Below are 20,366 nucleotides of genomic sequence, written 5' to 3'. Positions count from 1 at the left end.
AGGATACTTAAATTCTGAACCTTTTTTTCATTTGCACCCTAATGAGGGCATATCCATAATGATTTATAAGATAAATCTTATAAATCTAATACAAAATGTATTAGATCTCTGATGCTCTGAAGGAAGTTTCATACTAAGGCTTAATTACAAAATACTTAACATTTTAGAATATCTTAAATGTGAGGACATCTTCCTGTATTTCAAACAATTTTTTAATTGGATAGCACTTTGAATACTTGTTTTCCATTGAAAAAATGTTTGAAATGAAGTGTTAGATTCAAAGACTAACTCTCAAAAAACCTTAAGTCCAAAATAACTAAAACTGTTTTCCTGAAAAACATTATAATTTTGAAATTAGCCAATAAAATTAAAATCTGGTTACCTCATTGATATTCCTTTGGTGAGCCATGATTATGATTTGTGTTTATGTTAACTTTTGGCTTGCCTGAGAAAACAAAGAAAAAAAATATGTGTGAGTTGCGTAAGAGTTAGAAGAAGAGAGAAAAGGAGAAGAGTAGTAGTTAAGTATCTGAGAAAGATTTCTTGAGGTTTCACTACCAAGTCATGAATGAAAAATAGCTAAAAATGAGAGTACTCAATGTAAACGTAAGTGATGCTGTTAATGAGAGAAACAAAGCATTTTTAGGTAGCACTGTTAGTCTGTATCCACTTGGTTACTGTTGTCTATATGTAAGTGGAAAAGGCGATGGAAGCAATGTACAGTTATTTAAGCATTTGTCTTTCTCAGTGCAGGTTTTTATAATTTACTTTGATACATTTTTACCAGATGAACCTTATGCAAGTTACAAACAGAACTGCAATTCAAATAAAATGGTTTGCTTGTTGTAATTGTATAACTTTGCCATCAAAGTAAATTAGCGTATAAAAGATAAAACATTGTAGAAGTGTAATATATAAATGTGGCTTTTCCTGAAGACATATTCTCCATTTTTCCAAACCCTGTGTGTGTATGTGTTTATGTATATAGTTACACTGCTAAAGATTCATTAGTTTGAACTAGATTCCAAATATATTTTTCTGTGAAATTTCATTTTGTTGCTTAAAATAAAAATGTGTTTGATGGAGTTTGTATTTTACCTAAAGGTTTAGTACAGTGCTAATTTTATTTTGTTTAACTTAAAAGTTATTTCTTCGCTCATGAGATAGCGTCCACATTCTCTTAAATGCCTTCCCTAGACCTTTACTTCTTTCGAATCTTCACTTCATTATCTTTGCAACTGAACAATTTTTTTTTTTTTTTTGGAGGCAGAGTCTTACTCTGTCTCCCATGCTGGAGTGCATTGGTGTGATCTCAGCTTACTGCAACCTCCGCCTCCCGGGTTCAAACAATTCTCCTGCCTTGGCCTCTTGAGTAGCTGGGCCTACAGGCACCTATCACCATGCCCAGCTAATTGTTGTATTTTTAGTGGAGACGGGGCCTTCCAAAGTCCTGGGATTACAGGCATGAGCCACCACACCTGGCCGCAACTGAACTGCTTGAATGAGACAACTCCCTTTTCTCAATTCTTACTCACTTTTCAGTTTTCATAGAACATTTACCTCTATTATCTTATTTTACAAACACTGCCCTCACCAAGGTCCAGACTCAGACTTCCACATTCCATGGTTTGTTTTCTGCGTGTAGTGAGTGCTGTTGACTACCCTCTACTTCCTTCGGCCTCTAGAACATCCTTCTCTTGTGGGTATGTATGTATGTATGATTGTTTTACTTCTCTGTCCCTTCACAATCTTCTTTGTCATATCCCTGCCCTCCTTTCCTTTTCTTAATCATTAGGGCTCATAGGATCTTCACTTAAATTGTCTCAGTATACTTACTTTCTAAGTCGTCTCAACTATTATACTTCAGTAGCTTTAAGTACCGCCTATCTTTGGATGCTTCTAAAATTCTGTCACTGGCTGGGCACACTGTCTCACGCCTGTAATCCCAGCACTTCGAGGAGGGCAGATCATGAGGTCAGGAGTTTGAGACCAACCCGTCCAACATAGTGAAACACCCATCTCCACTAAAAATACAAAAACTAGCCAGGCATGGTGGCAGGTGCTTGTAGTCCCAGCCACTCAGGAGACTGAGGCAGGAGTATCACTTGAACCTGGGAGGTGGAGGTTGCAGTGAGCCAAGATGGTGCCACTGCACTATAGCCTGGGCAACAGAGTGAGACTCCATCTCAAAAAATAAAAATAAAATAAAATTCTGACCCTATCCCATACTTCTTTACTGAGAGCCAGACCAGTATTTACAACCACTTGTACATCTCCATCTGGAATACCAAAAAAAAAAAAAAATCTAACATTAACAAATTTCAAATTAATCACATTTCCTACCCCTTTGCCCAGCCCCAATTGTTAATGGAATCACAACCCCAGTCACCAAGATCAGAAATAACTGGAACTTTTCCATTTTTCTTTCTCTCATTTATTTTTTGTTGTTGTTGAATGTCTTAAATATGTTTCTTCTTTATTCCTCCATTGTTGCCTCTTTGTAGGCCCCTATTCTGTCATCTCGCTAGTGCGGTTTGATGGAAGTATACTATAAGCCAATAAATAACTAAAATTTTTAGTAGCACCCTAAAATAATATAAAGAAATGAAATAAATTGAATGATATAATTTATTTTTAATCAATATGTCTAATGTATTCGTTCAACATGTAATATTTTAAAATTATTGAGGGATTTTACATGCTTTTAAAAAATTATACTAGGTCTTTGAAATCTTGTCTATTGTATATTTGTCAGACATTCCAATTTAGACAAGCCACGTTCCAAGCACTAGGTAGCCATATGTGGCTAGTGACTGTTGTCTTGGACAATGTAGATCTAGTCTATCTTAAGAGCTTCCTTTTTTATTTCCTGGTTTTTATAGTCTCTTCTTAATTGGTTGATTCTCCATATCGCTACCAAAGTTATCTTCCTAAAAACAAATTTGATCATCGCATTCGCTTGCTTTAAAAAGTCCACTTACTCTCTGATGCCTGTAGAATTATTTTCTTATTCAAGAAACTTTACAATCAAGTCCTAACACATTTCATCAACTTTATATCTAGCTACTCTGTTTTTCTCTGTCTACATTGGCTTCTCACGTTCCTTACAACTCTGTTCTTTCCTCCACCTAGAATTTTTTCTTAGACCAATCAATTCCTAACTATCCTTTAAGACCAACTCATACATCATCTACTCATTAAAGTCTTCTGTGACATCCTCAGTTAATTTCTGAGTCCTTCATGTATATACAAACCTGTGTTCGTATCTGTTATAAGCACTTAATTTACTTATGCTCATCTCTCACTATTTTATTTCCCCAGAGTTAAGCACACTTACTAAGCTTATGGTTTAGCATGCTTGTATGAATAAGCATATGTATTTGGACTATACTTTTTAAACAGAAAATTTTGTTTCTGTAATTTTAATCATTTCAAGGAAGAATTACAAAGTTATTGGTAATGCTGGATTGTTGCTCTAAATTGATTTTGCTTTTCTCATAGGTTCAAATAAAAAAACAACTGAGAGAAATAAAAGACAAGAAAAATGAAAACTCATTTGAGAAACAGCTCTCCTGTCATGAAAATTCTAAAAGCTGTATAAGGTTAGTGATTAACTTTAGAAGTGGAATGCAAATGAGTGGAACAGAAGTTAACTGGTACAAAAGGAGTATTCTTTAAAAAAAAAAAATGAAGTGGGGTTTAAATGTATTTAATCACTTATTTGAAAGCACACACTTGATAATTTAAGGAGCGAAATCTGAAAATCTAATTTGAAATCTAGCTGAAATCTGAGAATCTAATTTGAGCTCTACTCTGTTTTTGGTGAAGAATTGGTTCTGGCTGGGCATGGTGGTTCACTCCTATAATCCCAGTGCTTTGGTAGGCTAAGGTGAGAGTATCATATGAGACCAGGAGTTTGGGACCAGCCTGGGGAACATAATGAGGACCACCCTCCCCTCCTCCGTCTCTACTGGAAAATAACACAAAATAAAAACAATTACAAGAATTTGTTCTTTTCAGTTTATTTCTGAATCTGTTTTAGACCAAAACTTTTGTAAAATAAAAATATTGCAGCAATGTAAAATTTCTGAATGCTGGGCAGGTGTGGTGGCTCACACCTGTTAAGGCCTGTATTTTGGGAGACTGAGGTGGGAGGATCACTTGAGCTTAGGAGTTCAAGACCAACCTGGGCAACATAATGAGACCATGTTTCTACTGAAAATTTACAAATGAGCCAGGCATGGTGACACATGGCTGCAGTCCCAGCTACTCAGGAAGTTGAGGCAGGAGGATATCTTGAATTCAGGAGTCTGAGGCTGCAGTGAACTGTGATCACACCAATGTACTCTAGCATGAGCAACAGAGCAAGACTGTGTCTCAAAAACAAACAAAAATTCTGAATGCTTACCATCATTTTTGTACTTAATCACAAACCAATATTAAACAATACATAAGCATTGGTGCTCAGACAACACTGTGAATAGCACTGATCAAGTTATTTATGGACAAAAAGTAGGAGTACCTAATAGTATAGCACAACATTCTTCATCAGTTATAATTTAAACTGCTTATTAACTTTCACATATTGCTTTCCCGTGTTGTAGCAGGTATCAGCAAGTGTTTATGTTAAAACATTTTTTAATGTATATGGGTTTCTCTTTTTTTTAGTCGCTATTAAAACCATTGCCTATTTTAACATAAATGTCTAGAAATGCAATGTTTAGTAGTACTTGAGTTTAATAGGTGTTTAACCCATTTTTCAACTAAATTGAACATGAGTAGTACACTGGAAATTAATTGATGCTTAGAATAACTTGTTCTAATACATTTGAAACTTAAGCTAATTTTGATCTGAAATGTATTTATAGAGCTGTGCAAAAGTTGTGTTTTTAAGTCAATATGTTGTCAGATTCATAATTAAATTTATGATCCATTAGTACTTTTCATCAGAATACTACTGTCTTAAAAGAGTAAGGTTATTTAGTTCCTGAAACAGTTGGCAATAGTCACTGAGGTTTATTGAAACTATCACTATTTTATAACACTGTAGTTCCTTAGATGTTAACTTTTGGTTAGTTATGGCATTCTTTGGGAATGTGAAGAATGATTCAGATCCTTTCTGCTGGAAAAATATGCATGTTTATAGACATAAATCTTTGTATATGATTTCAAGGTATTCATGGAATACCTACTCCAAGAGCTTACCCATGAGCCCCAAAGTTAATAACTGCATTAGGCCAAATTTTATAATTGTTTCTGAAAAATAGTTAATCACTTTTGGTTGTTGCATTTGTATTTACATAGTAGATAGTAGTACACCTTTCCCACTCAAGAAATAGCTTTTGGTAGAAATACAACTTATATCACTGGCCATGACAGTATCATAGATGTGCTTTTTTTCTCTGTCTCTCCCTCAAAATTACCCAATTCTCTTGGCTCTTGCTGAGAGTGTAGTAGTCATCGCAGAAAATGACCTGTAAGACTCACAGCTCTTGTTTGAACCTAACATAGTAGAAGTAGTCCCCATATTTAACTGGTTTTTCTCCGAGATTTTTCATAAGGAAATAACAGCTATGAAATTAATATTTGCCTTTGCCCACCAAGGGTTAACTTAACTATTTTTCCCAAAGTGGAAAATCCCTGTCAGCTGTTGGATATTTACATTATACTCTTTTTTGGAGTCTTGGTTGTTTTTAGTAGTCCTGTCTTTCAGTCTACTTTTTGCTGGATATGCTGGATTTTTCAACATGCAGACAAACTCCATTCAGTTTTGCCTCTCCCTTCCAAAGCAATGAAACCCTGGCACTTCTCTCTTTCGGATACTTTTTACTAGTTTCAAAGAAGGCATTACAGTGGTGTTTTGTTTCTTCATAGTGAACCTCCATTTTAAGTGGAACCGAAAGGCTTTCCTTGCTAGAATTTTCTAATGGTTCTTTTAAAAAAGGTAATTATCTACTTACTGCTACTCTGCATGGCTCAGTAGCCAGTCAGTCATACAGCCATTAAGATTATAGTTTTAAACACTGAGATGAGGCCAGACATGGTGACTCATGCCTGTAATTCCAGCACTTTGGGAGGCTGAAGCGAGAGAATCGCTTGAGACCAGGAGTTTAAGACTAGCCCGGGCAACAAAGTGAGACTTCATCTCTAGTTAAAAAATTAAAATAAAAAATAGATTAGTCAAGGCATGGTAGCTTACACCTATAATCCCAGCACTTAGGGAGGCCAAGGCAGGAGGATCAGTTGAGCCCAGGAGTTCAAGAACGGCCTCAACAACAAAGGGAAATGCTGTCTCTGCAAAAATAGAAAGAAATAAGCTGATGTGGTGGTACATGCCTGTAGTCCCAGCTACTCGGGAAGCTGAGGTGGGAGGATCCCTTCAGCCCAGGAGGTCAAGGCAGCAGTGAGCCGTGATAGCACCACACTGGTCTGGCCTGGGTGTCAGCAAAATCCTGTCTTTAAAAAAACAAACAAACAAAAAAAAAAAACCCTCTACCACAAAAAAAAAAAAAAAAAAAAAAAAAAAACCTGAGATAATACAACTCATTAGATATTATACTCTAACTTGTCACTCTGATATCTCATAGGAGTCTATGAGAATATCCTTAAACCATTTACTGGACTTTCAGCATAGTTACTACAATCAGTGCATAATAGATTTCATTTTGATGGAGAACGAGTTGAAAATAAGTGAGCAAAAAAAAAAAAAAAAAAAAAAAAAGAAAAGAAAAGAAGTGAGCAAAATGATGTTTTTTTTCCTTAATTCTTTCGTGTCTTTATTGATGTTTACAGAAGAAAAGCCATCGTAAGAGAAGATCTATTAAGTGCAAACATTTGTGATTTGAAATTGATACATAGTAAGTGACTTTTTGCTTGTTATTTACCCTTTTTTGTTTGTTTGTTTGTTTGGTAATTTAATGATTGTGGCTAGACTTCTCATTAGTAACATTTTGGTCTGGAAAATAGTCCTCAGAGCTCTGCACATTGTGTTCAGTCCTACATAAATTTTGTTTTCATGGAGCCATTTTTACTGTTTTCTGCCCTTTTTTTTCCTTCTTGCTCCTCTTAAAAGGAAAGAGGTGTGTGTGGGTGTGTGTCTGTGTGTAGAAAAGAGTGTTTCACAATTTCTTGATGTTTACCAGCCTACATTTGGTCTTATTCCACTGATTAGTGTAGAAGTCCTTAGGGGAGATGAGATTAAATACCTTGTGGGCCAGTAACTGTAAGCAGTAGCAAAAGAAGTCTGTGGCAGCAAGAAACTAATTCACAGTTTCCCATCTTATATTTTCCACTCAAAGTATAATGGGTATTTCTGTCTATCCTAAATGAAATAAATGACTTCAGGCATCTTAAGTAGATACAGCATTGAGTTACAGGCCTTAGACAAGGTTAACCTTCTGGCAGAAATAGGTTTTTCTAATTATAATTTTAAAATACCTATCCAATCTAAATAGTACACATTCGAAACAGTAAAACAAAATCCCAAATCAGAATTAATCATAGATGCTTATAAATGACTATATTGAAGCACTATGGGATTAAAGATTTTCCTATATTTCACCCTCTAAAAATGAGCCCAGGCAAGAGATATGTACTTAAGAAATATTACAGAGGTAAGACTACCATAATTTAGTGGGCCAAATTATCTACAGAAAATCTGTAACATCATTTACTCTTCCTCAGCAGTAAATTTTATATTGGATCTTAGAATTGGCAAACAAATGCTATCCATAAAAATAGAATGCTAATTTACAGCAATGATAGAAAAGCAAAGTCTGTTTTCATATCTAAAACTAACAAGAGAAAAATGTCTTTTTTCTTTTTTCTATGAAAAAGTCTCCAAGTAGAGAAAAGTGTCTTTTTAACGACAGAAGCTTTGCTGCAATTTCACTTTAATAGTAAAATTTCAAAGGTTAATCTGTAAATCTAACCTGAGGGATCATGTTAATTCTAATTAAAAAAAAAACAACAGTCAACAAAACTTGATATCCATTTATGGGATTTTGTTTTACTGTTTCGAATGTGTACTCATTATACTTTGAGTGGATAATAAGAGTGCTGATACCCAGGTAATTATGAGCAGATGTCTTCACTGACCAACCTGGACTGATTTGAAGGAAACTGGGTATAGAGGATATGTTCTAAATAGGTGCCTGAAACTGCAGCTAGTACTAAGCTCTATGTATATTATGTTTTTTCCTATATGTACGTACCCATGATAAAGTTTAATTTGTAAATTAGGCACGGGAAAGATGAACAATAATGAATAATAAAATAGAGCAATTATAACAGTATACTGTAATAAAAGTTATATGAATGTGGGCTCTCTCAAAATATTTTACTGTACTTTACTCACCCTTCTTGTGATGAAGGTGGAGTGACACAGGATTTCATCATGTTATTCAGAATGGTATGCAATTTAAAACTTAGGAATTGTTTATTTCTGGAGTTTTCCATTTAATATTTTTAGACTACAGTTGATTACAGGTAACTGAAACTACAGAAAGAGAAACCGTGAATAAGAGAAGACTACTGTACTTACTGATTATCCATTTAGGTATTAAAAGTTTTGCTATATGTTACTTTTTACTAGGGAAATTTGTTAAGTCTAACATGGTCAGTTTTTCTTCCTGTATTGAAATAGATTATTTACTAGATGAAGTAGCTTATGTTTAGGTATTACGTTTGATGAAAATTACTCAGGTTTAAATTCCAGATTCATACTCGATACATACTCAGTACTGGATGTTCATACTCAGAGAGGCAAAAGGGAATTGAGATCACTCATACATTCAACAAATACTTTACTGTGTGACTCTTAGGGGTATAGTAGTGAACAAAAACAACGAAGTGCCTGCCAATAGGATCTTCTTGTAGGCCAACAAAAATATAAATATATGTAAAACAGGTGGTAATAAATGCTTTAAGGAAGAATAAAGCTGAGTAAAAGGTTAAAGGGTAATGACATTATGGAGGTGACAGTTTATTTAAAGTGTTAGGGAAACCCTCTTGAATAAAGATATATTTGAGCAGTGACCTTCAAGAAGTAAGAAGTTAAGCCATGAAGGTATCTCAGGAAAGATTGTTCCAGGCAAGGGAATAGCAAGTGTAAAAACCTGAGACAGGAATATTCTTGGAATATGTCCAAGGAATAGCAGGGAGGTTAGTGTGGCTAGAATGACTGAGTTAGATGGAGGAGGAAGAGTAAGACACAAGGTGAGATCATTTAGGGCCAGTGTGAGCTAGGAAAGTGTTTTCAGGAGTAACATGATCTGGTACATTTTAAAAGGATTACTCTGGCTGTGAAGGGAAGAAAATCATAGGAGAATAAGAGTACAAGTGGAAATTGACTAGTTAGGTGGGTTTCTTTCTTTTTGGTTCTTTTTATTTTAGGTGGTGTTTTTCTACATCACAAATTATGGTGGCTTGAGCCAAGGAGATATTAGTGGAGATGAGAATTGGTTCAATTCTGTATGTACAGTTGAGCCTTGAACAACACAGGAGTTAGGGATCCTGACCCCTGCCCAGTCAAAAATCAATGTATAACTTTTGACTCCCTCAGAACTTGACTACTAATAGGCTACTGTTGACTGGAAACCTTACAGATAACATAAACAGTTGATAAACACATTTTGTATGTTGTATTATATACAGTATTCTTACAATAAAGTAAGCTAGAGAAAGAATCTTATTAAGAAATTAAGGATGAGGAAATATATTTACTGTTCATTGAACAGAAGTGGATCATTATAAGGTCTTTATCCTTGTTGTCTTCACATTGAGTGGGCAAAGGAAGAGAAGGGGTTGGTCTTGCTGTCTTAGATGGCAATGCAGAGAAGGTAGAAGGGGAGACAAGAGAGGCAAGCACACTCAGTATAGCTTTTATTGAAAAACGTCCATGAATAAGTAGACCCTTGCAGTTCAAACACATGTTATTCAAGGGTCAGCTACATTGTACTTGAAAGATGCAGCTAACAGGATTTGTTGATGGATTGGATATAGGGTACAAGGAAGAAGGAAGTCAGAGTTGACTACAAGGTCTCGACCTAAGGAACTGGTAAAATAGAAGTTGCCAGTTATTGAGATGGGGAAGGCTGGTAGGAGAACGTCTGGCAGGGTATAGTGAAGAATTCTCTTTTAGAAGTAGAATGGGGGTGGTTTTTGGGTGTGGGGGAAATAGGGAGATGTTTGTCAAGGGATTCAGAGGTTCAGTGATGCAAGATCAATAAATTCTGGATACCTAATATATAGATGTATAGCAATGTGGATATAATTAACAGTGTATTGTATACTTGAAATTTGCCAAGCCAATAGATATTGTATTCTCACTACACGAAAAAGGGAGAATAGTAACAGTGAGGTGATGAATATGTTAGTTTGTGGTGATTATTATCACAGTGTGTACCTATATCAGAACATCAAGTGGTATGCCTTAAATATATACAATTTTTTTCAATTGTACCTCACTAATGATGATGGGCAAATTCGTTTTTCAATACGTAAGGTGTTTACAACCATATAGAGATGCTCTGAAGAAAATCAGATGCTTACATATCATGTACAAATACCATCTATTTGTCTTCATGTTTTAGTGGTGAACAGTTTGTGTTGACATGTGTTTATTTATGCTTGACTCCTCAGTTTAATTGATGGTTTCTTCCAGTTGTTACTTCTTTTCTCACTCTTGAGTTCAGGCAAAATGTTTAAGACTATGATGATCAGATATAAGAGGTGAAACCCACCTCTACAAAAAATACACAAATTAGCCAAACGTGGTGATACATACCTGTAGTCCCAGGTAGTTGGGAGGCTGAGGTGGGAGAATCACCTGAACCTGAGGAAGTTGAGGCTGCAGGTAAGTCATGATCATGCCACTGCACTCCAGTGTGGACACCAGAGAGAGAGAGACCCTTTCTCAAAAAAATAAATAAAAGGAAATAAGACTGAAAAGGAAGATTGCTATGCATGTAGACGCAGTTGAAAGTTCTTTTCATTGGGATACAGTGTGGTGAAACTATTTTAGAAAAACTGACCTGGTTAAAGTATTCCAAAATGATGGGAAGCCAAGTAATATGTTAGAAAGTTTCTAAAGATGTCAAAAGAAGAAGTTAATAAGCTGTCCTCTGAGATTATGTATTAACAACATTTTGTAAAGTCTTTTTTAAAAGGCTAAATATCTTGTCCAAGTTCACATTTGGTAATAATTGGAGCCACCAGAATTTGATCCAGCCTTCTGACTTTATATCCAATGCCACTTTTTACCACGAAATAATGCTAAAGCATGATACTGTTAGTGTTACCTTAATTAAGCCTCTCACTTTATGGTTGTTTGCAATCTCTATAACTTAAATTACTGCCATTCTGATGGATCTCGTTTGGATGTACTTTGAAAAATAATTTTTAATGTAAAATTAGTGCTCTGTCATTTTGATAACAGAATAGCTGCCCCCCACTTACCAGTTAACTGTGATTTTTTTTTTTTTTTTTTTTTTTTTTTGGCCTGACCTTTCAGAAATACAATATAGATATCAGTCTCTTTTTTTTCCTTCAGACTAAAGGTCATAAATCATAGCTGTAAGATTGGAACTTTTAAGAGTTTTAACCTTTAATTTGGACATTTCTTTAGCTTTTAATTTTTCTTTTAATTTTTACATTTCTTATGAGGTTTTCTAGACAGTATTAACAAACTGATTAGTTGGAAGACTCTAAGAGAATCCATAAGTGTAACTTGAAATTATCACATAGTTTAGGGGCAGTAATGAACCTGTCATGCAACAGAAAAGCCAGCTTGTACCCTTAAATGTTGGCATTTGATGACTAAGCAAGGAACCAAGAGAAAAAGTTAAGGTGAAGGTTGAGTTAGTGGGAGATTGTGCAAATTGAATACATCTTTATTTACCCAGTTACACTGAACAGAAACCATGATATATCCTAAGGATAATTTAAATTTCTTTTTATGTACCAAAATTAGCCGGCTATGGTGGCACACACCTGTAATTCCTGCTACTCAGGAGACTGAGGCAGGAGAATTGCTTGAACAATTGCAACATCTCCAGGATGTTGCAGTGAGCTGAGATTGTGCCACTGCATCCAGCCTGGGCGACAGAATGAGACTCCATCTCAAAAATAAAAATTAATTTTATAAAAGAACTACTCGAGAAGCTGTTGTCTGTCTCTTTATCTAAGAGTGATTGGTTAGATTTTAGAAGCAACTCTGCTTAACTAAGCTTATTTTTCTTTTCTTTTTTTTCTTTGAGATGGGAGTTGGTCTTGTTGCTCAGGCTAGAGTGCAATGGCGTGATCTCGGCACACTGTCACCTCCGCCTCCCGGGTTTAAGCAATTCTCTTGTCTTGACCTCCCAAGTAGCTGGGATTACAGGCATGCACCACCACACCTGGCTACTTTTGTATTTTTAGTAGAGACAGGGTTTCACCATGTTGGTCAGACTGATCTCAAACTCCTGACCTCAGATCATTGGCCCACCTCAGCCTCCCAAAGTGCTAGGATTACAGGCGTGAGCAACTGCACCCAGCCAGACTTTAATTTCTTAAAGTTTTGTGAAGCAGGATGGGACTGTTCTTTAAACATAGGTGTGTGACTTACTGTCTGCAGTCATTTGTTATACAGTAATCAAATTAATGAATAGAGCTTATGAAATTGTGAATTCTTATATCTTTTTTTTTTTCTTTTTTTGAGACTGAGTTTCACTCTTGTTACCCAGGCTGGAGTGCAATGGCGTGATCTCGGCTCACCGCAACCTCCACCTCCTGGGTTCAGGCAATTCTCCTGCCTCAGCCTCCTGAGTAGCTGGGATTACAGGCACACGCCACCATGCCCAGCTAATTTTTTGTATTTTTAGTAGAGACGGGGTTTCACTATGTTGACCGGGATGGTCTCGATCTCTCGACCTTGTGATCCACCCGCCTCGGCCTCCCAAAGTGCTGGGATTACAGGCTTGAGCCACCGCACCCGGCTGAATTCTTATATCTTTATTAGAAATTATTAGTATAGCCTATAAATATAATACTAGTTAAAACTTCAGCAGATCTAATAGATGGTTTCACTGAAAGGCCTCTCGAGTTTTATACAGTTTTTTACCATTAAAACACCTGAAACTTTAGTAAAATTATATAAACGGTTTAGTTTTCTCATGTAATGAAGATGATGTTGCCACACTAGAGGTATTGTGAAAGGTTAGGCAGCAAACCTATTGGCAGATTTCTTGAAGAAATATCACTTTCTTTCTTCTGTCATACTGGATAACTGAATTACACATTTTTGTTTTTAATCTCCTTTATATTCACTTTGTTTCTTGGAATGAACATTAATCTTTGGTTTGGGATAGTAATTTATAATTGATATAGCTTACAGAAAGGATCTCCCTTTCAGGCATTTCTTAATGTAGTACTTCTTTAAGTTCATACTAGATCCATCTAATTATGTCTTTATTAAACTTTGAAATCAAATCAATTAAACAGACTTTAATTGGATGCCTGTAGGTTCTAAACTCAGAGGCTTTATTATACTGGTTTGTATTGTACAAAAGGATGTTTTCATGAAACCTTCTTTTCGGATTAGTGTTTCTTGAAACATGTTTGAGGATATGCTGAATTAAAATAAATAAGGACAAGCTTCTAGTTAAGCATAGCAGATTGAGCACTTGTTTAATGCTTTGATCCCCTCCTACCCCAAATATCTACTAAAATGGCAATAAAGGAATGAAAAGAAAAGTGTGGGATTATTTTTGAGATGGAGTCTCACTCTTATTGCCCAGGCTGGAGTGCAGTGATACAGTCTCAACTCACTGCAACCTCCACCCCCAGATTCAAGAAGTTCTTTTGCCTCAGCCTCCTGAGTAGCTGGGATTACAGGCATCTGTCATCACACCCAGCTAATTTTTGTATTTTTAGTAGAGACAGGGTTTCACCATGTTAGTCAGGCTGGTCTCGAACTCCTGACCTCAGGTGATCTGCCCACTTCGGTCTCCCAAAGTGCTGGGATTACAGGTGTGAACCACTGTGCCCGACCAAAAAGTTTTAAGCCACAAAGACAAGAAAGCTGGAGAGAGGGGTACAGCATGTAAGACGTGTCCACAAAATAGAAAGTAAAATAGTATTAGAGGAATGGTAAATTATCTTAGCAGAAAGCTGATACATAAACATTTCATGGGGAGAGTGGAGTTAAGAATCTCAAGACAGTTCACATACCATCGAACCTTAGAAAGTTGAGTTTGGAGATGTCAAGTATTTGTGAAGGCAGAGATACGGAGTGGTTTCAGAAAACAGAATTGGTTAAAAATTTTTAGATCCTGAAGATTCCTGGCTGAACATGGTAGAGGAAGGGGAATACCCAATGAAAGACTGGAGATTTACTCTCTAGAGTGAGTATTTGAACGAGATTTAAATTTTAGCATAAATGATTGTACAGGAAACAACAGAGAGGGAAATTAAGTCAAATGATGAGGCTTCTAGTCCTCTACCCAAGATACTTTTCAAAGCACTAGCAGTCTTGCTTATTATAATTCTCCAAAGTAGGAGATAAGGGACATCTTTTGGAATACTGACTTGCCCAGAAGAAAAAACTTAGAGATAATGCCATTTGAGAGTCTCCCAATGAAATAACCAGATGTCTGCTTGATCACCCTACAGTGAAACACATTAGCTGAAAGGCTCTGTCCAACCATCTACACCATTTTCAATCAGTATTTTAGTATCCCGCAAACAATCAAGGATCTCCAGATATTTGAGGGAAATCAGTGTAATAGAGATCAAAACAGAGATAAAAGGAACCTGATGGGACAGACCCAATGCTGGAAAATAGGGAATAATTTTTAAAAACAATATCCTCAAAGCCTGAAAGAAGGGATATTTTATCAATGATATACAAAAAATAATATTTTTAAAAAGAAAGCTTTTAGAAATTAAAAATATTACAGCAAAAATATAAACAAGAGCTGCACATGGTGGTATGCACCTCTAATCCCAGCTACTCAAACTGTGGCAGGAGAATCGCTTGAACCGGGAGCCAGAGGTTGCAGTGAGCACTGCAGCCTGGGTGACAGAGCAAGACTCCATCTCAAAGAAAAAAAAATACATATATATATATTATATATATATATGGTGTGTGTGTGTGTGTGTGTATATATATATATAAATAGGAGTAGAAGAAAAGCTGAGAAGTCTCAGAAAGTAGGACCAAAAGTGAAGGAGATGATACCTAGTAAATGAGGAAATACTTATACCTAGTACTTCATAAAGTTCTAGAAGTATGAGGATGACGAGAGAGAGAAAAAAAACAGACCACATAGAGGAATAGGGTTACAGAGTGTCATCAACAATAGTTGGAGCAGTGGAGCAATGCCTCGAAAACTCTAGAAAAAATTATTACTAACCTAGAAAATTGTAAAACCTATCAAACTATCCATCGTATATTAACTCAGAATAAGAATAATCATATTCTCTAATACATAAGAATTCAAAAATTAATTCCCACTCTTTCCCCCTTCTGCTGGAGGATGTGTATACTTCACTAAATGAGATGGTAAATGGAAGAACAATGTGAGATTCAGAAAATGAGTTACAACTCAGGAAAAGATAAAAAGGAAAAAGAGGATTATCAGGATAATGACAGAGAACAATCCCAGAATGACTGTTGAACAGCAGCTTTGAGAATTACCAGTTCATATTGGAGCAGGACAAAGAGTTTTGCTAGGAGAGTGGGGAACAAGCTTTATGGATAAGTTGTGTTTGAGTGTCTTAAACTTGATTATAAATCTAAGTATAACTGTTTTTCTTGTAAATCTAAGTATAACTTTTGTTGTAGTTAGCTAAATTAATGGTGGATAATACAGGAAGAAAAGGAAAAGAGAAAAAACCATTATTAACCCTAGGAAAAGCAAGAATCTATTAAAAAGGTAACCATTCATTATATGGTTCAGCTGTGATTAATGCTTAAATGATTATGATGTAACACTGCTACATTGTGTTGATATATTTATATATCAAAAAGGATAATATAGGCAGAGTAAAGATAGACGATAAGGCAGGGTGGCATAAAAAGAAAAATCTTTATCTTCCGTAGTGGAAAAAAAAAATCACCAGAAAATATTCGAAACTTGCCAGGTGTGGTGGCTCACGCCTGTAATCCCAGCACTTTGGGAGGCCAAGATGGGTGGATCACCTAAGGTCAGGAGTTCAAGACCAGCCTGACCAACCCTATCTCTACTAAAAATACAAAAATTAGCCAGGTGTAGTGGTGTGTGCCTGTAGTTCCAACTACTTGGGAGGCCGAGACAAGAGAATTACTTGAACCTGGGAAGCAGAGGTTGCACAGTGAGCTGAGATTCTGCCACTGCACTCCAACCTGGCCAACAAAGCAAGACTTCATTTCAAAAAAAGAAACAAAAGAAAATATCTGAAACCAAAAAATAAAGGTAGAGTAGTACAAGGATGTTATTTAGAAATAAAGAAATAAATATTAGAAGAAACAGACAAAGGATTTAATGAGTGCTTTGGGGAAACAGAAATCAAGAGTGGGTATTTCTGTAATTTTTCTTTAGAAGATTGGAAGTACTGTTTGATTTATTAAAGTAGGTACATGCATTAGTTTGATAAAAATTAAATGAAAAGGAATATCACTGCTCTCCAAAGACAGACAGGTAGGGTGGATTTGTAAAACGATCCTCAGGAAACCACAATTTAGACAAATTTACCAGTATTGAATACTTTAGAGACTGTCATTGAAGCTGCTCAGTAATTATCTGAGAATTACCCAGAAATATGTGAAATAGCTTTTGGACTGGCTTTTCATATGTAGCCTTGCCCAGAGAAAACTAACAGTTCTTTCAGTAGAGAGCATTTTATCTAATGATGGCTTTCTGAGATAGGCTTCCAAGTGAAAGAATGCTATGTGAACAACTACATATTTACTAAGTGTTGAGTGAATGAAACCTGAAACAAAACATCTCAGCATCCTTAGGGCATAAAAGACACTACGTAGGTATAGCAGAGCAATTCTATGTCTAGCTGAAGGAACATGGTTCTTTCTAAGACTGTATCTATGTAACTACCATATATTTTTACTTCTTGCTTCTTAAGCAGTTTTAAAAATCAATGTTACCATCTTTTAGATATAGATCAAAGGGGTAAGGCAGTAAGTGCTGGAACTCAGCCTGTTCCCCTGCCACCGACATTGAATTTGTTAATAGTAATTCTGACAGGGACTTGTGCAAAACCAAACAGATATTGTGTAATAACTGAAAAGGAAATTAGTATGCTATTAAGTAGAAAGCAGGCTATTACCAACTGGATTAACAGAAGTAAACCAAGATACATATGATCTTCCAGTGCAGGAAACAAGCCCCTACTTAGTGTGATTTATTTTGAACAATATCAATAGGCCCTTTGTGAGGCAAGCAAGGCGGAAAATTTGTCATATGCACTGTAGACAAGTTATAAACAATGCAGCCACCAACACTGTTGTAACAGAAAGCTGTTTCAGTCAACACTTCCACTTTTTCCTCTAAGTATAAAATTCGAAGGAAAGAAACTTGAAGTGAGTGCTAGTGACTAAATGGTAATTTTTAGTTAACAAGAGCTGAAGGCCCCAGGTCCCGTAGTCAGCCTCTACTTGAGATAGCTACCTGTTTTCTAGATGATACCTGGAAATGTTAAGTGTATTATTGATGTTAAATAGTTTGACTTCTTGTGTATACCTTATGATATAAGATAGTTTAAGTTTGCATAAGGTAGCAGAAAATGTTGAGTAGAATTTTAATTCACATGTAAGGAAAGCAGGTTTTGCATACTTTACCAAGTTTTCTCTATTGTGGCCTTTTGTATTTTACTTGTATTGGTAGCTTAACAAGATAAGATGAAATCAGCATTTGGGAAAAGCATGTAAAAAATTGTGTATTATATGAAATGCAGCTATTCTACATATTTCAGCCTTTGCCAGTGTGCTAGTATGAATGCTGGTTTACAGCCTTTTTAATAAAAATTAATACAAGGTAACCAAGTCCTCTTATGTCTTTGTACAGGTAACTCTTTATTCAGTGAAACAGGAGGAAAGAAAAATGCAACAATAAAGATAAATAAGGTTTGTTGAAACCAAGAAAAATCTTTTTCTTAGATAATAGCACTTGAGGGTTATTTAGTCCATAAATAGCCAGTGCTTCAGGTGTATCAAAATATTTAAGTATAACTATTATTTACCTATTAGAGATATTTTTATTTGTTGTTTCACTAACTACTTTTTACTTTTCTAGCCTCAGAGATCAAATTGGAGTACAAATCAGTGTTTCAGAAAATTTTTCTCCAATATGTTTTCTTCTATTAGTCACCCTGGAGAATCTTCCTTTACCTATAGAGCTTATTGGTTAGTATTTTCTACTTTTAATTTATGCTGCTTATACTTGATGTTTAATGATTATAATTGACTTTTGCTAGAAATTTAAACTCTGGGCCCAATAAAAACTGAAAGGCCCACCTTGGTTTGTTTGTTTGTTTGTTTCGGAAAGTAAACTAGCTCTATGCAAGAGAAAACCTGTTAATTTTGGGAGCTTCTCTGTTGTGGAATGATTGTCTGTGCCAGTGTGCTTTGTTTTCATTAATAAGTAATTGTATATAAGCTTTCTATATGCTAAAGAAGCATGTTATCTATTAAATTGTGGGAATAGTACCTCAAGCAGAATGCTTTTAGAGCTGATCCACTCATGCCGAATCCTAGTGACTGGCATGTAGATACTAAGTAGATATTTATGGAATTTGAAGATTAAATTGAATCTTTAAAATCATGTACAGTTAGTTGAGCCAGCCACACAGAATAAGATTGTTTGATTTAATTTTAGAGCTTGGCAAGGTAACAAAAAAATAATTATATCTGAGTAGGCTTTTGAAAAGCTGTACTATACCCATTTTTGGTTGCAGTAATCATACCCTCCTTTATTTTCTTCTTTTGTTTTAGGCTTAGTTTCAACTGGGAAACTATTGCATCTAGAATTTTTTTCTATCAATAATGAGGATATTAGTCTGACTTGACTTTATTAAAAAAAATCTGTCACTTAAGATGGAAATTCAAGGGTTATTTTTAATAATCAAATAAATACAATTTTGATTTGCAGTATAACAATTTTACTTATCTTAGGACTGAGTTTATTTTGAAAGTGTTTAAATAGAAAAAAGCCCTCATTCTTGTAAGTGTGATTCATAATGCTAGGTACAAAAACAGCTGCTATTTTTTGTATGATCTAATTGTTTCTTTGAACCTAAAATTGTGAGATTCTGATGAATGTCTAAAATTTGTCTTTTAGTACAGAATTTCTAGAAGTCAGTGAAATCAGTGCATTGATAAGGCAGAAGAGACAGGATCTGGAATTGTCATGGTTTCCTGATACATTACCTGGTATTGTAAGGTAAAAATAAAAAAATTATTTACTCTAGTGTTTATATGCTTACATGAACAAGATAGCATTAGTACTTAACAGGGGTACCTTACTTAATTGTTATTTTCCTAAGGAAGTTTTGTGCAAATTAAACTTTGATGTTTCAAATGCCCAACAAAGAGTGCTATATAAAGGACCCCTTAGAAAGTAAAGAATTCTTAATTTATCTGTTTAACAAGTATAGCTATGTATATGCTAGATTTATTAAAATATTTGACCAAGTGCCTACTCCACTCTGACACTCATGACTTTCTGTAATCTAGTTTTTTCTTTCTTAATTTAGTTCTGAAGCTACCAAGATGGTGGCTAGATATGTAATATATATTTAAATCAAGCTCCTAAGTAAAGATTAGGGTCACTACCTGAGTATTATATTAATTCCTGTAACATGTTATGACTTTATTTTATATGTTACTATGTAGTCCTGTATAGGGAATTCACCCTCTAGGAATGATGGCAGAACATAATAAAAGTCAAATGAAGAAGTCCAGATGTATGTCCTATGAAACCCTTCTTTACAGTTACATATTTCTATACATGTACATGTTACATTTTTTTTTCCATGCTTCTCTTCTATTCCAGAATCTCACCTTATACTGAATCAGATAGTCTTTTGTTAGGAGATCTAAATGAGTAAGAAAAAAAAATGCTGGGAAGTGGTTTGGGTTTCAGTGTAGAAAATTTGAGGGGGAGGGGTTTTGACAGGTCTCTAGGGGACACTGAGACCTTTAAAGAGCCATTCCCAGGTCAAGGAATTTTAGAATATAACATAGTGGTATAAATCAGTTCCTTGGTTGCCTGGAAAGGAGGGAGAAGAATACAAAGGAGTGTGAGGACACTTTCTGGAGGGACAGAAATATTTTATTTCTTGATTGGAGTGGCGTTTACACAGACATATATGTATGCACACACTTCGATCAAAAG

General features: G+C 35.3%; 1 protein-coding gene across 5 annotated transcripts in view; it reads left to right on the top strand.

Annotated features, from left to right (window-relative positions):
- SCAF11 (SR-related CTD associated factor 11) overlaps positions 1–20,366 on the top strand; it is a 99,336-nt gene that overhangs the window by 64,746 nt on the left and 14,224 nt on the right. For all 5 annotated transcript variants that reach the window (XM_010352263.3, XM_074403173.1, XM_074403175.1 and 2 more), the window contains 5 exons: positions 3,502–3,602; positions 6,793–6,857; positions 18,039–18,097; positions 18,267–18,376; positions 19,311–19,412. In XM_010352263.3, the coding sequence (XP_010350565.2) occupies positions 3,502–3,602; positions 6,793–6,857; positions 18,039–18,097; positions 18,267–18,376; positions 19,311–19,412 (437 nt within the window). The remainder of the gene's footprint in view (positions 1–3,501; positions 3,603–6,792; positions 6,858–18,038; positions 18,098–18,266; positions 18,377–19,310; positions 19,413–20,366) is intronic.

This window comes from Saimiri boliviensis, chromosome 7 (assembly GCF_048565385.1).
Source record: "Saimiri boliviensis isolate mSaiBol1 chromosome 7, mSaiBol1.pri, whole genome shotgun sequence".
In the NCBI taxonomy this organism is placed as follows: domain Eukaryota; kingdom Metazoa; phylum Chordata; class Mammalia; order Primates; family Cebidae; genus Saimiri; species Saimiri boliviensis.
This window is presented reverse-complemented; position numbering and strand designations above follow the sequence as displayed.